Raw genomic sequence first — 18,442 nt, 5'->3', positions numbered from 1 at the left:
GTTTGTAGAACCATGGAAACAGAACACTGAAGTTTGGAAGGGAATTCTAGACATCATCTGGTCAAACCCCCCGATCAAGCAGGACACCTACAGCATGTTGCCCAGGACCATGTCCAGTTGGGTTTTCATATCTCCAGAGGCAGAGGTTTTACACCCCCTGTTCCAGTGCTCAAGTCAGACAGACTCTCCTGTGTGTGTTTGTCCCCACTGCCTCTGGTCCTATCACCAGGCACCACTGAGAAAAGCTGGCTCTCTCCCCTTTGCACCCTTCCTTCAGGTATTTATGTACATTGATGAGACTGCTTCTGAGCCTAGATGACATAGAATCATAGAACAGTTTGGGCTGGAAAGGACCTTAAGATCATCCAGTTCCAACCCCCCTGCCATGTGGAGTTGAGCACAAGAAAGATTTCCAGGAGAGCTTAGAGGAGGATGTTTAATTAATGAGATTTTTTTAATGTCACAGGTACAGTTGTTCAATGCCAGATTATGAGAGATACATTCTTTGACTGGGAATATGCAGTACACTGTGGGACAAAGCGGAATATGTCTGCCATTAGGAACAAGCTATAGCTCATGTTTAATAAACAATAAGGTTTAAATCTGATATATATGAAATGCGGGGGGGAAAAAAGAATAAGCAACAAATACATATAAAGAAAGAGGTTAGAAAAGCCAGTATCATGAGCAAATCAGAGGCTGGTATCAGTTCACGTTTGGTTGGTACAGACAGACATCTTGCTCTTGTGCAGAGACACCCTAGTTTTACCAGGACGGTTTGTAAGTCTCTGACCATCAGACTTTTCATCTCTTTCATGGTTCTTCTATTATTCATCTTCCGTTGGCAAAAGCAAATTATAGTGGCTCTTTTTTCCCTTTAAGACAGATTCATCTAATTCTTTATCATCTGTCGTGCTGCCTGGTGAGCTACTCTTCTGTGGAAAGCCTCTTTCTCCTTCTCCTTCTTCATCCCTTATTCTTCCTTGTGGTTATTTTTAGATTTTTTTGGCTGTTAGTTTCAGGCTTTCTTTGCAAACACCAGTGTGTCCATCTCAGCCACTTCTAAAGGGAGCCTTTTCAGCCCTTCAGAAACTCAGACCATCTTAGTCTCACAAATACATTTAAAATGTGCCAAATAATTCACTCCCAAGAGCATCTTCTTGGCTCTTTTGTCTGTAGAGGAACTTCGAGAAGCGGTTAAGATGATAGAGAAATCTGTTATAGTTGTAGGAAGCACAGTGTGAAAACTCACAGCAAACGTCCAAAATGAGCAGTGCAGTGGGGTAAGTTTGGAGCCATTTGGAGCTTCATAAATCTTCGTAAAAAATAAAACTTACATTTGGAGTGATTCATAAATCCAGCATCTTGTACTGAAGGAAAAACCCCCTCACTTTGGTAACTTATTTGTACGAGAGGACGCCACAAGCCGCATTATCTCATTCTGAATCTTAACCTTATTGTTGGATACATTCAACTGTGCTTTCTTAAGAAGATCTTTGATGGCATCTCCTGGGAAGGACATTTGAAAGGTGGAAAACTGTTTTCTGTAATCTTCTATTTTACCTAGAAAATAGGTCAACAAAATATGTAAGTAAATGCCAAAGGGAAAACCACAGGATCATTCAAGAAAACTGCAAGATCTTTCAAGAAAAGCATTAATCATTGAACATCTGCAAGTTTCACATACAAATTCTTCACCATATTAGATCCTACCATAGCCAGTGAAGAGAGAGGAGGACATCAGTCACAGTCTGGAGGTACCTCTTTCAATATCTGTTTCATCAGGTGTCTGAGAGGGGGGGATACTGTTCCTCACCAATAACTATAAAGGGAAGCAGTGGTAAATATCCCAGGCTTGGATACTGTGGCTTCTAAATATAATGCCTCCCCAACAGCTCTTCAGTAGAAGGACCACAATTTAATCACACTGATTTACAGAACAAATCAAGAGTAGTGTAAAATCCTTATAGTTCAGGACATACATCTAGAGGGTGAGTACATTAATGCCTGTGCAAGCTTCTTCGTAGAGTCTGCCCTGCTCCTTCTCTTCTGTCTCCACTTGCAGCAGCAGCACTGAATAAAGGAGGACTCTAACATGCTTGGCACTGAATATATGTTGAGAATATGAAATGCAAATATACAGAGACAACGCTGCATACAGCCTCTTACCAGGACAATTCACGTTGTTGAAGAGTGGAAAGTGCATGACTGTGGGGCATGACTTGTCTCCTCGGAAGATGTAGCAATCAGAAGGGTTGTTCTCATCCATTTTCTGATCCTTTATACTGGGAAATGGGATGTGGTTCTCCTGGCAGTATGAAGCCGTTTTCTTGATAGTCTGACACACAGAGAAGTTGTGTAAGCATTTTGTCATTAGCTTTTTCTGAACCCCAAGAATAAATCAGTCCTATCTCCAGTAATAAAACAAATTGCTACAGAACAATTTCTTGGGCTATACATATTTGTAACGTATAGTTTATTTTAAAGTCTAAGTTTTCCACAAGAATTCTCTGAGGTACAGGCTAAGTCTAGAATATGAATGAAGACCAGGCACTCATTTCTGGGGTTGCTTCTAGCAGGAACCTTTGTTTAAGAAACTACAGCTACACCCAGCAAGGCAATGGGGCAGACACTGGAAGATGGTAAGATTAAAGGGATTTGGGGGCTATAAAATCATCTGGAGACATCACCAGGTTCCTCAACTTTCAGAACAAGTTTTATTTTCCAAAGCAACCCTTCCTGTTGCTCTATAGCTCTTACAAAATTCAACACTCCACCACTCCAGCAAAACTAAGAACTGCCTATGTCTCTTATGTCAATCTGACCATCAAAGGGAGACAACAACCTGTTTGATTTGAGGCACACATTAACTTTAACATTGGTTTGACTTTGCAGGAAAGCATTGACTGGGATAGGCTTTATGTTGGGAGTTTGCACAAAATGAGGTTCTGTGGTCTCCCTGAGCAGTATTATTCCCAACTGGTCAGGAGTTCAGAAGAAACAACCTTTGAGTCTTTTTCACTCTTCTCTGATGGGTTTGCAATAGTCTGCTTTAGATGGCACAAGGCCTGTGAACAGCAGCCACTTTATGTAAGCTTCCCAGAGTAAATGGCATATTACACGATTCATTCCAACAGCCCCTCCACAAAGAATGCACTTCACAGCAAAAGATGGGGTCTTAGGCATTAAGAACAGATTGGCCTCTCCCATAGACAGACTCCTAACTGATGCTTTGGCATTTCTGTCACCAAATTGCCTCAGGGCTTAGATTATACAGATTTATTACTTTTCCTTAAGCACTCTTGGGAAAAGGTGAAGTTGTAGCTCAAGACATGATGACTCTTGCAGTCACAAAAGACAAATGTTTCACAAGATCTTTCTGGAATGATACAAAACAGCAACAACATTTTGCAAGCCTAGCAAGTTCTTTTTTAACTCAAGCTCCTTAAACTCATCCCCTAGGCATGTATGTTTAAATGGAAGCAATTACAGAAACAGGATTGTACATGTACCCTCATTTGTAATGAAACTTGTTTATAAAAGGAAATTGAGTATATTAGGAGGAAAAAGCCTACACAAAGGGAAACTGGGCAAGATTCTTACAGATCCTGACACAAGACCTCCTCAAAGGCAAAGAGGAATTTTGCTGTAAATACTGCCTGTCAAAGAGTGTACCTCAAAAGGATCTCCAGAGCTGAAATCAAAGGAGATGATCAGATCTGCTTGCCGCTGGGCTCGAAGTACCAGAGGATAGGCAGAATTTATCGCCAGACCAGCATCAATCAAAGAGATGATTTTGTTTTCGACCAGGTAAGAGGGCTTCATGTTAGCTAATCCAATGAAAGAAAGCAATGAGATTTCGTAAAGACATATATACATATGTATAAAATATATACACACACATGACCAGCCCCCAAAATGTCTGTTGGTCTTCACTGATGATGCATCTCAAAAAGGTATTGAGACCCGCCTCTCCTTGCCTCTCCTGCCCAGCCAGATGTCTAGCTGTATTCTGGCAAGAGGAGTCCCCATCCTCCCAACCCACCTCTCTCTGACTGTGGTCAGTTGCAAATCAGAATTCCCAATGGGCTCTTTAAGGTCAGAACCTGGAACCATGCACCCATAGCTTTAACATAAGAAGATCGTTGAGCAGAAAAATGAATGCATGAGCCAGCTAGAAATCACAACACCTAACTGCAGTTGATAAGTGCAGCTTTCTACTTCCATACTAGGTGCCAAAGCTTCTGTTATCATAATTGAACATCCAGCTAGGGCAGGCAATGGAATCTAGAGACCAAAAATATTCCTCATGCATCAGGAGCACAATTTGATTTCATAAACTTAGCTGTCCAGTTCCATCTCCTTAGGTTAATTCTTGTGCCCTCCAGGTTCTCCTCCAAAATGACACAGGGGTCCTATAGGTTTCATTTTGTGTTTCCCAACTCAATGCTGTTGTCCCAGTCTGTACACAGGGACAACAGTCTGTGTGACATTAGATGCCTGTGTTTCTGTGACAGAATTGAGTTTATATATCTGCGATGATGTTGCAGATCTGGATTCTAGTAGAGTGTTGTTTATGACTAGTTTATTTACTGCCCATAATAGGATGCTGTTAAGAGAGCGTGGAACCTGAAAAGCTATCTAAATGACTAAGAAGGAAAATGGCAAAGACAGCTGAACATCACACAAACATAGCATAAAAGCTCTGCTAAACCCCATGCATTCTGCCCCATAGATCATTATTTAATTGGATTTTCTTACAGCATTTGTAGAAGAAGTTATGAATTGTTCCCCATTTCCAGGTCAGCACGCATTGGACTGTTTTATACACCACCCTAAGGACATCCCACACTGAGCCTGGGAAGAGACAATACAATTCAGAACATGGTTAAATCCAGAGAACTTCACTTCTTGACTGGTGTTACAAAACCTGGGGGAGATGTATGGTGGTAGAACATATGTGCAGATGCTGTACAGACATCCTGAGTGACAAGGCCCGAGTGTTTCAGAAGAGAACCACGCTTTCCTCTAGTTCAAATAATGAACATTAAGCAATGGACTCTTAGTACTGCTGAAACAGATCTGAGTAAGCCTTTCAAGTCACAAACTATACAGGACTCTGGCCGTACACCAGCTGACATGTTCACCACGCTTGAGGCTCCCAGGTAATGAACAGCCCTGGTTGCACCAGAGCTGTACATTAGAGAGGCCTGATCTTTTCTGGGCCTCTTACATTATTCTTGTGGTTCAGAAGGACTGTTATTTCTCTTCATCTTCTTTCCACCTGAATAAAGAACCATGCTATAACCCAATTGAACAACCTGTACAAGGTGGGGTATACTAGGTGAAAGCCACGATAGCATCAAAAGATCTTGTGAGAGAATGTGAGATCAGCGCAGTAAAAGAGTTTGGAGGACTGGACTGTGCAGACAGAGAACATCCAGGCCTTATCCATGAACACACTCCTTGGGACAGGCATTGGAGAGGAGGAAGACCTGTCTGCAATACCCAGATTTAACCTTGGAGCACTAGTTGGTTCACTCCAGAAGGAACCAGAATTTAAGTTCATAAAACTCCAAAGCTGGAATTTTTCAAAGCATGCACAATACAAAGAGTAATAAAAGATATTAAAAATAAGATACACTTGCCTAGGAGGACTGCTTGGGATGGTGGTAACTCTCCTTCCGGAAAACTTCCCTTCCCAAAATACGCTGAGGAAGATCAAGTGGAGAAAAAGCACAAAACCAACACATTAAAGAAACAAATTCATGGCAACCTTCAAGGTAACTTTTTATGCAGGTAGATGTTTGTACCTGGGGTGGAGAGGGTGTTGTTAATGATAAGCATTAATATACAGTACTTGCCTCCAAATTCCTTTTCTATCTGTTTGCCCAGCTCAGCACAGCTCGCCATTCTTTCCTCCCTTGTTTTCTTTGCCCAAGAATCACGAATTGCAATGCACAGTTTCAAGGATTCACTTTGTCCCCCGTCTCCTTAAAAAGAGAGGAAAGAAGAAAAGGAAAATATGCAAATGCACAATAAAGGAATCACTGTTTGTAAAACCAGATGAGTAAAAATGCAGGTCCTGGGAAATCTCAGCATCATTCACTTGCCTGACAATACACTTATCAGTTTCTCGAAGACTTCCTTAGGATCACTCCCACTTACAGCACACAACTGAAGGTCTAGCAGAAGTAGAAGAGACTGACAAGCAATGGCGGTATCTGGGTTTCTTTCTAAGAAAGATAAGATGAAAGTTACATCAGAGTTTATCTTGGAATTTATCTTACCAGATATCAGATTATAAAGTAACTGATATATGAATCAGTGAAGATGTAGTCTCTACATTCAGTGGAATCTCTAGAAACACTGACCTCATTTCTCTTCTCCTGAAGAAGTTGTTTAAGCTTGTGAGAGGAACCATGTGCCATAGTATTTCTCGTTTGACAGTAAAAACACCTAACACTGAGCATTTGCAACTGGACAGATGTGCAGCTAGACCAGGATTCACATGGCCTTTGTGTTCATCTTGGAAGAAAAACTCCACGAAACAAAGTAATAGGAGGCGGAGCAGAAATATAGCTTGGAGTAAATGGGAATTATCTAATATGCTTCAAATACTTCATTCCCACTTTGAATTTAAAAAAACAAACAAATAAGTACATAAAGGAGTAAGAAATGTAATAACGATTTCATAGAATCATAGAATCACAGACTAGTTAGGGTTGGAAAGGACCTTAAGATCCTCAAGTTCCAACCCCCCTGCCACGGGCAGGGACACCTCACAGTATTTGAGTGAGCCTGGTGTGATTTCTTCCAGTATTACCAAGAGAATACTGTAGGAATTTATTTTGTATTTTAGAGTCATTAAAATCTCCATTTTCCATGTGAACATTTCATAGCATCATAGCATCACAGTATCATAGATTAGCTCAAGTTAGAAGGGACTCATAAGGTTCATCAACTACCTAAAACTAGATCACATGACTAAGAGCATAATCCACATGCTCCTTCAACTCCAAATTGCTTGGTGCTGTAACCACTTCCCTGGGGAGCCCGTTCTAGTTACTGACCACCCCCACAGCAGAAAAGAATGCTAAATTAAAAACACCCCCCCAAAAAGCTACAAAAAATAAAGAGCAAGAAACACAAGAACTCACCAAACGCAAAGGAGAGGACGCTGGCCCGTACCTGCATTAAACTTCCTAGGGTGTCTTGGAAGAAATAAAAGGATGATTAAAATAAGAATACTCCTTCCAATAAAATACCCCTTCCCCTTCCTGCCAATGAAAGACATCAGGAAAGGCAGCCATGCATCTAACCATAGATGTACAGTGCTGTTTCAGATGCCTTGGAGGATCCCACTTGCCTCGTGGCTGACACTCCAGAAGAGTACTTATTTCCTGCTGGCTCTGTTCATCACTCACAGATCCATGTTTGATGTCTCAGATGCCTGACAGCATCTCAGTCATCTCTATTATCCCTCCAGCAATTTTGATAGTGTCCTACCTCAGAGTTTAAGATACCATCTCTGATACTTCCACATCATAAGGAATCTAACGTGGAGAAGATCAGTCCACATTCTATATGATATTCCAATCTGTGAACCTGTGGTACTGGCATGGACTTCTATGGTTCATGCTCATGCTACCATGGATTTATACTCAATGGAGAAGCATTTCTAGACAGTTTTGTCACCTCTTTAAGCAGGAATCCTAAGGTATCCATGAAGAGCACCTGTGAAGTTCTTTCTCATTCACAAAGAGACATTAAAGTGAGTAATACGAATGTTAACAAGAATGTTGTAAGTATCTAAAATGACATGCATGCATTCATAGAAATTGAACAGGATCCCCCTGAACTTTCCCTTCTCCAGGCTGAATAGTCCCAGCTCCCTCAGTCTGGCCTCATATGAAGGATGCTCCAGTCCCTGTGTAAGCCCATATCTTTCTCATACTGGGAAGCCCAGAACCAGATGCAGTACTCCAGGTGTGGCATCACCAGTGCTGAGTAAAGGGAAGAATCACCTCCTTTGACTTGCTGGTGGTGCTCACCCTAGTGCAGCCCATGATATCGCTAGCCTTCTTTGCTGCAAGGGAACACTGCTGTCTCACATTCAACTTAGTGTTCCCCAAGATCCATAGGACTGATCTGAAACGCTGCCTTCCAGCTGGTCAGTCCCCAACCTGTCCTGGTTCCTGGGTTGCTCATCTCCATGTGCAGGACTTCAGATTTCCCTTTGTTGAACTTCATGGTGTTCCTGTTGGTCCATTTCTGTAGCCTGTCACAACTTCTCCAGATTACCAATCCAGTTCTCCCAGTTTCATGTTACCCGCAAACTTGCTGAGGGTGCACTTGGTCCCATCATCCAAGTCATTAATGATGATGTTAAAAGTATTAGATGTAGAATTCAGTCCTGTAATACACCACTATTCCTCACTGGCCCCTTATCATTAATGTGTTTGGAAAGGCTGTCCAGAAGGATTTGCTAAGTCACCTTCCCACAGATTTAGATGTGGCTGGCTGACCTGAAAATTCCCACATCCCCCTTCCTGCTCTTTTGAATATGGGAATGGCATCTTCCTTCCAGCCATCAGAACCCTCTCCCTATTGCCATGACCTTTCAAAAATGATTGAGAGTGGCCTAGCAATGACATTAACCAGCTCCACCTGCAATCATGGGTGTATCCCATCAGGTCCCATGGATTTGCATATGTCCAACTTGTTTGCATGTTCCTTAACCTGATGCAATTTCTTTACATGCTCCTAAGGATAAGGGGCTTCCTTGCTCCAGACTTTCCCACTGGTGCAACAACTCCTTTGAGCATACCAGCAACACAAAAAATGTAGTACCTCCTACGAACTTGATAATTTCTTCCATGCTTCCAAGAGCACTCCCCCATAAACCTGAAACAACAAAAAGAAAATGTGTTCACAGTGCTTGCTTTAGCTGAGAATTCAACCCAAGTTTGCCTTTCAGTAGCACACTTTGCCTTAATGGAATTAAACAGTAAGAACTAGATTGTTTTTCTTTTATTCTTTTCCCCTATAGCATGGTGCCAAGGGTGCGTTTTAAGAATGGGGCATGAAGTCATTAAACACAAGCGATGTTCAGTTGTGTCACAAACAAGTGAGAGGACACTTGCAGCTATACTGCTTAGGCAGGGAACGAAAGAGGTTTGGTCCCAGACTGAAACAGAGTGAAGCAAAATAGGAGCTTCTGGTCCTCACAAGAGGATGTCTCTAATTTGCAAAGCATCTCTCCCTGCAAAGCGAACATGCTGGGATGATAGAACATTTCAGCATCTGGGTTGGAACTATTTTATTAACTTCAGTAATTTACAGTATAAGTCTCTAACTTCTCATAACAACCATATAAACTGGTCAGTGTGGACAGTGGAGTGTAGAGAAGCATTCTGTAGTAGGGACTGTAGTGACAGGACAAGGGGCAATGGGTTAAAACTTAAACAGGGGAAGTTTAGATTGGGTATAAGGAGGAAATTCTTCCCTGTGAGGGTGCTGAGGCACTGCAATGGGTTGCCCAGGGAGGTTGTGAATGCTCCATCCCTGGCTGTGTTCAAGGCCACGTTGCAGGAAGCCTCGGGTGAGATGGTTTAGTGTGAGGTGTCCCTGCCCATGGCAGGGGGATTGGAACTGGATGATCTTAAGGTCCTTTCCAACCCGAACTATTCTATGATTCAGATGTTCCAGTTTGAACATGTGAAGTGAGAAGAACTGCTCTCCAGAATTCATATACTATTATGCATGCATTCATGGAATAATAGATGCATTCTTGTTACCTGCATTTTTTCTATGAAGCAGAATTAGGAAAATTCACCTTGCATATAACAAATGCATTTCTTCTTCTTTTTCTTCAGATTACCCTTCTCAAATTCACTTCCAAAGTATCTGGTACTCACAAAAGCACCCAAGGCACTATATCCAGCCTCATGGGGAGTGAATTCAAACCAGGTCCCTGAGAAAAATGAAACAACTTTTTCATTCAGTATTTGGAAACACATTTGACCTCACTGTCCCGAAGTAGCATCATAGTTGTTTTCCTTTTCCTTTCTAAAGTCCTCTGATGTTAGCTGACAAAGATGAACTGGCATATAGAGAATAAACTAAGTTGTAAGCATGTTACCACCTGCTCTATGATATATTCTTGTTACCCCATACTATTCTAGGGATGGCTCACCTTATCCTATCATGAAAGCCACTTTTACAGAATGTGATTCAGACCCTTCGTGGAAGTGGCTGAATCACATGGAAGCCCATGGAAGCATATTTTCCTCCATTCTCAATAAACAAAGACATAGGCTCACAGTCAGCAATCAGGTATCAGCACAGTTAATGCCTGTTATTAAGTGAAAGGAATCAATACATGGTATTTAAGACACAGTTAGACTAGATGCCCATATTTTACCTGGAAAATTTCCACCTTTTTCACTCAGTTTTTCTTTGTCCACTGCTGCATAAATTGGGTACGGATTTATTCCAGTCTCTGAGGTCTCCTTGTGATCAGCCAGCTCATTCTCAACAAACTGAAAAATAAGCATGGACTTCTGAAGGAACATAAAATGCCCTTCCCCCCTGCTATAGCACTAAGGACACCCCTGCTTAGAAGACTTGGATTAACCAAGGAGCTGGATTAACTGCTTCTGCTTTTTCATATCTAGAGATAAGATGTCATGATCCAAAGTATTGTTTCAATTTATACTACTACTCAAACAAACACCCACCAAGGTCAAATCCAGTTGCAATTACTCCGAGACCTTCAAAACAATCCCAAGGCATTTGCAGTTAGCTTCTTACCTGCTGCACTATTTGGTATACAAAACAGGCGGCCCAGAAGTCGGTCAGTGAGTAAAGTTCATCTCTTGATGCCTCCTCTAAGTACTTTTCTGCTTTTGCAATATGCCAGGAGGAATTACTGAGGCTTTTATACAGTTCCTCTTCTAGGGACATCAGTTTTTCTGACCATTTCCGATTCTCATACAGGAGGGACATGCACCTTTTAAAGAGAAGGAAAAGTCCTGTTTCTAGCATAGGGGAAATCAAACAGGGCTTTGCTTTTTGATCTGAATACGCATGCAGGTACATTATTTGCGGTAGAATCACCACTGAGGTGCTAATTTCACCCTCTTTGGGGATCCAAGGTCAATCTTGTAGGACTGTAGTTAATGTCACAAATATTCCCTGTGCCTCCCACAATTGCACAGGCACATATCTCACCTACCACTCCACTGTGAGCCCAACAGGGAGTTATGAACAGTGACAACAGTGTTGAATTGCTATTGAATCTATAGAGCAGGAAAAGCATTCATGATCGCACCAGACCTACCAAGTGGATCCTGACACCCCACACAGATACGTGACAGCATCCAATAAATTTTGCTTCTTCAGCTCCACCAAGGTTCCTAGCATGGCTATCATGGCACGCAGGCCCCCGCCTGATCCCAGAACAACAATATTAGGCACCTTATCCTGGAAAGTGGACAGAAAACACACTTCTTTTAGACCAAAGGCTTAAACAGACAAGGATAAAGGCTACCGCAATTCTCACCTGACACGCTTCCTTGTTCTAAGACACATTCCATAACCTGCCTCTTTTTCCCCTACTTTTTCCTTTACCTCACAGTCACAGAATGGGTTCTCTTTTATATTACGCTGAGATTTGCGCTGTGCTCCTGTGCTGTAGCTTCAAAATACACGCATTTTGAGCAGTGCCCCTTGTGTTCCTGTAGATGTCACATCTGTTACCTTTTTGCCACCAAGAACCGGGTTTTATTTCCAAAACAGGAAGGTAAAACTATGAGAGCCAGCCACAGGAAATTCTCAAGAACATGCAGTACTGCTCATGGCTGGAAGAGACTCATAGGGTGCTGTGCTTTCGATTTGTGGCTACAAAGCTACTGACAACACATAATGTTTCCTGAACAGTCTCCCACCTTCTCGTCTTCCATGTGCTTAGAGATTGCCTGCAGGTTTAGCTGTTCCATCACCTTTCCAGGGATGGAGGCCAACTGGCCTGTACTTCCCTGGCTCCTTCTTTTTGCCCTGTTTGAAGACTGCGGTGAAATTTGCTTTATTCCAGTCCTCGGGCACCATTCCTGACTGTCATGACATGTATACAAGAGATATGCAAAGGCACGCAAATGATTAATTAGCTGATAGATATGGGAATTGCAGCTGGGAATTCCACTGATTGAATTCTCCTGTTCCCTTTTGTCTCCTTGGAAATTTCCAGCCTGAATCTTTTTCCCAGCAGTGGAAAGAAAGCCTGCACTGGAAAACTTGTGACAAAAGATGATGCTTCCTTGGGTCTAGACCTCACTCCAAATGGCACTCTGTGTGCCACTCACATCACTGGACTGATACCTCCTTTCCTTACTAGGCATGTCAGTGCTTACCTGCTCACAATGAATCCCAAGTGTTTCCAGACACATCAGTACTTTTTCTCTTCTCTTATGGGTGGCTTTTATCTCACCTTCTGAGAGGTCAGGAGACTGACGGACCCAAGGGGCTTCATCCTGGCATACAAAGTGAAACACATTCAGGGTAAGAATATTTCTTACTGCAAGAACATCACTATTATGGGATCCATCCAGAGGACCCAGATTTCTGCAGACTAGCCAGTGTTCACTCTGACTCAATACCTAACAGCAGCATAAAGACCAGGGAAGTCATTTCTGTCTTACACTTTCAATCCAGGATGAAAGAGGCAGTATTTATGAACCAAACCACAAAGTGAAGAGGAAGGAAGAGGAACAAAAATTTTAGTTCTTCATGATTAAAAAGCCCCCAAATTCCTGACTGAAAACCCAGCCCCTTTTCTAGAGGAAACACTGTTGTGCCTGTCAGTGTTTCCCACGATGGTAACGCAAGTCTCTTATTGGAGCAATTTATGAAACTCAGTGAAATTTACTTGTTGATGCACTCAAGCCAATGGCATATTTGTCAGTTAGAAGCAAATGTCTAACTTGATCTAATGTTCAAGGTAGCCTAAAGAAATGCAACTTCTCCAGGTGAATCTTCATCGCTGAATCTTCATCTTCAGCCTGAGCTCTGCAGTCCTCTGAACATCCTTAAATATCATTGGAGAGGAAGAAGCACTTCCAGGGTACTACTCCTAAATCATACTTCAGAGGTGCCTGTTTAACCCCAGTATGAAATGCATTCAGGACTAGCTCATCTGTAGAAACCTATAACGCAGATGTTGGAAGTCAGGTGAGATGAATCCTACCCTTGTTCTGATTCTTGTCCTGAAGGATCCTCTTTAGCTATCATCTAGAGAGGAAGTCTCAAAGAAATGGAGTTACTCCTTACACATACTTTGCAGAGTAATATTAGCATGAAGTACTTAGAACATCCATTTTATAAAACAATCATGACACAAGTGCCTTAGAATGTGGAAAATTAAGCAGCCAGGAGAGCGATTAGGAGATAGAGGGGAAACCCAGAGTAGAAAGAGCATACCTTGGCAGCCATTGAGATGTCTGTCTTTTAATCCTGGAAACCTAGTGAAAATGGAATGCACAGCAATGTCTTAGCTCAGAATAACTTTCAAACTAAAAAGGAGCTGAAGTTATTTCCCTACTGCCCTTTTCCAAGGTAAAATAACAAAAATCCCTCAACTCGAGTGCTTAAAAGGACTGAGTAATTTTGTATTTTATATATTGCACCATCCTAGTCATCACCTAGGATCAATGATTGATGCTACACATTGTCAATACTGTCAGTAGTGCTGCAACTTCCATGGAATACCGGTATATGAACAAGGAACTGTTGGATGTCAAAAGAATTTATGAATATTGCGTATATCCAAAGACTATCATTAGCCTGGACAGCTACACAACCTCTATCTGTCACTGCTGACCTGACTCAGACTGATTTTATAACATATATAAAAAAGCTCTTTCATGTTTCCAACATTCTGCTTCCAAAGGGGAAAACGGGAGCTTCCTGATACAGGTTGAACACCCCAGCTGGTCATTCAGAACCACATAGCCACTTGCTCACTCTCCCCTTCTTCCCCCCTGCTCCTGGGCAGCTGAACCCCCAACACCATTGTTTCTAGTCCTGTCACTGGGCACCACTGAAAAGAGTCTGGCACCATCCTCCTGGCCTTTGAGGTATTTCTATGCACTAATAAAATCCCCCCTCAGCCTCCTCTTCTCCAGACTAAACAGGCTCAGCTCCTGCAATCTCTCCACATCTCTACATATACCATACATATACTGCTTGAGGTGTTACCGGTATGGCACTCACCAAACAAAGCCTGGGCTGGAGCCACCCAATGTCAGAAAGGTCTCACTTCAAAGATGATCCGTGCCACAGAGCCCAGCGTCAGACAGGTCCTGTCCTTACGGAAGATCTCACCCACAGAGGAGCGCTTTGGTTGAAAATCTGCATTTATACTTTTGGTGTAGATACATAAATGGGTGCAAGCAGTGTAAATAGCTGGAACTTCCGGGAACTTTAGGTGTTGCCTTCTGCTTTCTCAGAAGGCTGGTTTGTTAGTGTGTTTTCTTTGGTCTGTATTTATCGCAGGCTCTGAGCCAAGTATATCAAGGATATCCTGGCCCCCCAGATAAGCAGTTAACCTTTTTTGTGTGGTATTTTTCCATTATCATTGGCTTGCCTTTATGGCTGCTCCATCAGTGGATTTTTTTCAGTCTTAAGGAAAGGAGGCTCAACAGGACCTTATTGCTTTCAACAAGTGCCTAACAGAGGAGTAAGCTGAAATGACTCTTAGTGGATTCCGTATCTTTAAAATGCCTCTCTTACTCTCGTTTCTCTTTCTCCCTGCATTGTTGAACAGTCACACCAGCAATGATATTACTTCTTACTATTGTTGCAGTTATCATCTTGATAACTTGCTTTTGTAGCAAACAGCATAGGGCAAATATCTTCTCTTTTTACTAATAAGGTTTGTACATTATCTAGCTGGAGAATGAGGTGATTTCCTGTATTCCCATGGGGAAAATGGGGGTGAATTTTTTCTTTTTCCAGTTATTTCTGAATTCTGTTCATCTCTGTCTTTCAAAGGTTTTATTTTCCTTGCAGAGACATCACTTAACACCCTTGAAAAGAGGCAGGTTTTCCTATAAGCCTATTTTTTCTGGGTGATAGTGAGGTGTTTGGGCTTTGCTGCTTTTACCTTGCCCCAGGACAGGATGTTGTCCCTCGCTTGCAGTGTAAGTGTTGAGAGTAAATGAGTGTGACTGCACAGAACCATCGCTCTTACCTTTATGAGTGGTTCAGAACATCCCTAATGCTCCGGGGGATGCCAAAGAAGGAAACTTTAACAACATTTCCAAACATGTGCCATACCTATGTTCTTTTACTGTCTAGACTACAAAACTAAGAAAGAGCACGGAAGGAGGATGATATGCAGTCATTGTTCCCCCTGACAGTTCTCCCTATAGCCTTCCATTTACTGCTCTTCCTTTCCTTTTCTCCACCTCTTCTTACCTGCTCTGGCTCATGGGAGGTTAAGTTATTATGCACCCATATGTGAGGCTGTAATTCTTTGAGTGTAAAGTCCAGGTCTCCAGAATAGGACCACAAATATTAGAGGTTATACTTCTCTTCAGCCAGTAGCAGGTCCTTCCTGGCTCCCAAAACCCTGGGATGTGGCGATAACCTGGACTCACCCGATCCACCCTCAAGATCGCTAGCAGCCGCTCTATCGGTCAGCGAGTCCCCTGCTTGCAAGCCCTACCTGCCAAGGGGAACTACGCTGTGCACCAGACTTCTCTGCACACCTTACCAGCAGCCCCAGGCCACGCATACGACTTATAGGCCCCCTAAATTACACACCTAAATCCCAAGCATACCGTTTTTCCGCAGTCCACAGAGGTTGTTGTCTGCCCCCGCAGTGAGCGGACGAGGAGCAGAGCTCCTCCAGGCAAGCAGCCTGGGATGCCTAGGATGTCCACTCCTCCCCTGATCCTGCAGCCGAGCAGAGGTCTCCTGGCTGGCTCACCAAACTGATACGCAGATTGACTCCACAACTCGTTAGAGTTGTAACATAGGGATGCTTTATTCAGCGCTGAGGCGCATGGGGGCTTCTCCTCCAAAAGCATGCGCGCCCCCCTTTGCCGCTCAGTTCGTTTATATTCCTTATAATGATTACCTAAACGTGAGATTGCTTCACGCCTAATACATATGCAAAACCTATTCCCATCTAGTATTATAATTAGTTTTCTGGCATTCGTCCCATTGGTGCACCTGCGCAGTGCCTCCTGGTGGTGGTCGTTAGGGGGTCATGAGGATGAAGGCCTGTAGTTCCTCTTCATCACCGAGAGTAACCTCTTGCTTTCACGCAGACTCAGTAGGGTTTCGGCTCCTGTGCAGACCTCAGGTTCGGTACAAGCCAGTTTTATGTATCTTAAAGCAGAAACTTGCCAAGTTTGTAGATTTTGTTACCCTGGCTATCTTCTGTTCCTTTTCTGTCTAAAGGTACTGTTTGAACAAGAATGTCTTAAATATTAAGCTATGAATCTTACCTACTGCAATTCTGCCTAGCAGCTGTAACTCCTGCAATTCTGCTTCACCATTCTAGCAACTTTGACTCCTACAGTTCTGCTTCACCAAGCACAGCGACTGCTTAAGCAAGCAGGCACAATGTTAACCCTTTATTTCCCAGTATCACTTCAGTTTCTTCATGTTCTCACAGGAAGGGTTTGTTAGTCAGAGAATGACCACGTTCAGAAAGGCTGCATGTAGCTGTATGGTCCTAGAGAATGGGCTCATCCTCTTTTTATCTGTGTTGCACATGGACTTGTGTGGAGATGCTCTGTTCCTTGAGAGGCAAATTATGCCAAACACAATGACCTGAACCACTCCTCAAGAAGGCTGAAGGAGAGTTCTTAGAGCTTCATGTACTGGCACAGGCATCTGTAGAAAATGGGTAACATGAGGCATTTTCTATGGAGGTGAATTGTACACTGAGATATCTACTTTGAGTAGTGCCTATAAGATATATTTCATAGAATCATATAGTGGTTTGGGTTGGAAGGGACCTTAAATATCATCTAGTTCCTATCCCCTGCCATCTGTATGCCTGTTCAGCCAGTCAAGAAATTGCGTCCTGCACTGTCTGTCACTCTGTTGCCTATACATAGGATCTAAATAGGTATAGCGAGTTTCATTTTCTTACAAAGGCAGCTATTGCCAGTTTAGACACATTATTTCTAACCCTAACTATTCTATGATTCTATGATTATGACATGGGACAATTGAAGAGGTCTGGTAGATAAGACAGAGGACCTGGATGAGATGCTCACCATTCTGGAGTGGCAAATAAGTAGCAAAAAAACGGAAGTTAGAAGTGTTTTGTCTCCTTAACATTCTACTCTCAAGGCAGTTCTTTGACCTTCTAAAACTTTCTTATTGTCTGAAAAGAAACATTACTCTTCAGAGCCTCCCACAGCCCCAGTTTTAAATGCCTCTAGGAGAAGTGCTAAGGGAGTTATTCTGCAAATGATGAAGGGAGATGCCAGGTTTTGCTTTTTTTTCCCCAAGGGAAAAATTACATGAATCACGAATCAATCTAGAGCTTTCCAGGCATAGGGAGGCTTATTTACTGAGCAGGTAGAAGGACTGTACAAAAGATGAAGAAGGAAAGTCTCATAAGATTTCGTAACAGTCTTTGAATATGACATGGTGAAAGCCTGGTGATGTTCTGCACTACCTACACCCATCCACCAAGAAATGGGAAATGAGTGAACATGGTAAGTTATTTCAAGACCAAAAATTAAAGAGGAACAGCTGTGTTAGATGTTTCTTGGGAAACAGATAGGAGTGGGAAAGGTCATTTTACACTTCTGCATTTACAATACTTTTCTGCATCGCTTTGCCTTTTCTTAGTTTCCTTCCTTACGAAAACATCCTGGTTTAAAACATAAAAACCTCTTTCATTTTCAACTGCCTCGTGCAGAGAGAAAAACAGGTCATTTTAGTTCTTCCCCATTTCTCATAAAACTCATGAGGAAGAAAAAAAGGGTAAAAAGATACCAGGAACCATTTTCAATGAACTGAAATTAACTTTCTTTTTAAAAAATAAGGCTATAAAAAAGAGGAGTCATTATTCTGATGCTAATACAATACTGGCAAGAAAAAAAAAAGTTTTTGAAAATAAAAATGTTTGTACGTCATGTAATAAAATTGATTTTTTTTAACTTTCCTTAGCCACAGCTGATCTTTCCGAGGATCTCTGAACAGAAGAGGTGGTTTGGTTCAGATAAAAGCAAACAATAAGCAGGACTTACTTGTGCCCACTGAATATCTTTAAAACCAGCTTTATATACCAGAAAATACAGTAAACGCTGAACATTAAATACTTTTATCTTTCCAAGCTGGTAACAGGAGAAAACTTTATTACCTCCATTACTATCTACTTGGCCTCAAAACATGGTTGTTTTATGTTTGGGAA

General features: G+C 42.2%; 1 protein-coding gene across 1 annotated transcript; it reads right to left on the bottom strand.

Annotated features, from left to right (window-relative positions):
- Nucleotides 1-556: 556 nt before the first annotated feature.
- On the bottom strand, nt 557-14,523 carry PLA2G4C (phospholipase A2 group IVC). The gene is made up of 16 exons (XM_062628891.1): nt 14,272-14,523; nt 13,480-13,520; nt 12,414-12,533; nt 11,345-11,487; nt 10,816-11,014; nt 10,427-10,544; nt 9,839-9,976; nt 8,743-8,907; nt 8,055-8,089; nt 6,114-6,285; nt 5,865-5,993; nt 5,649-5,711; nt 4,762-4,857; nt 3,676-3,830; nt 2,170-2,338; nt 557-1,563 (listed from the first exon to the last, which is right to left on the bottom strand). Exons 2-16 carry the CDS (start codon nt 13,489-13,491, stop codon nt 1,388-1,390), a joined length of 1,890 nt encoding a protein of 629 aa, XP_062484875.1. The 5' UTR covers nt 13,492-13,520; nt 14,272-14,523; the 3' UTR covers nt 557-1,387.
- Nucleotides 14,524-18,442: the final 3,919 nt, after the last annotated feature.

This window comes from Pezoporus occidentalis, unplaced genomic scaffold (assembly GCF_034315485.1).
Source record: "Pezoporus occidentalis ecotype Australia unplaced genomic scaffold, CSIRO_AGI_Poc_V1 ctg324, whole genome shotgun sequence".
Classification (NCBI taxonomy): domain Eukaryota; kingdom Metazoa; phylum Chordata; class Aves; order Psittaciformes; family Psittacidae; genus Pezoporus; species Pezoporus occidentalis.
The sequence above is the reverse complement of the archived record's forward strand: the minus strand, read 5'-3'. Positions and strand labels throughout refer to the sequence as shown.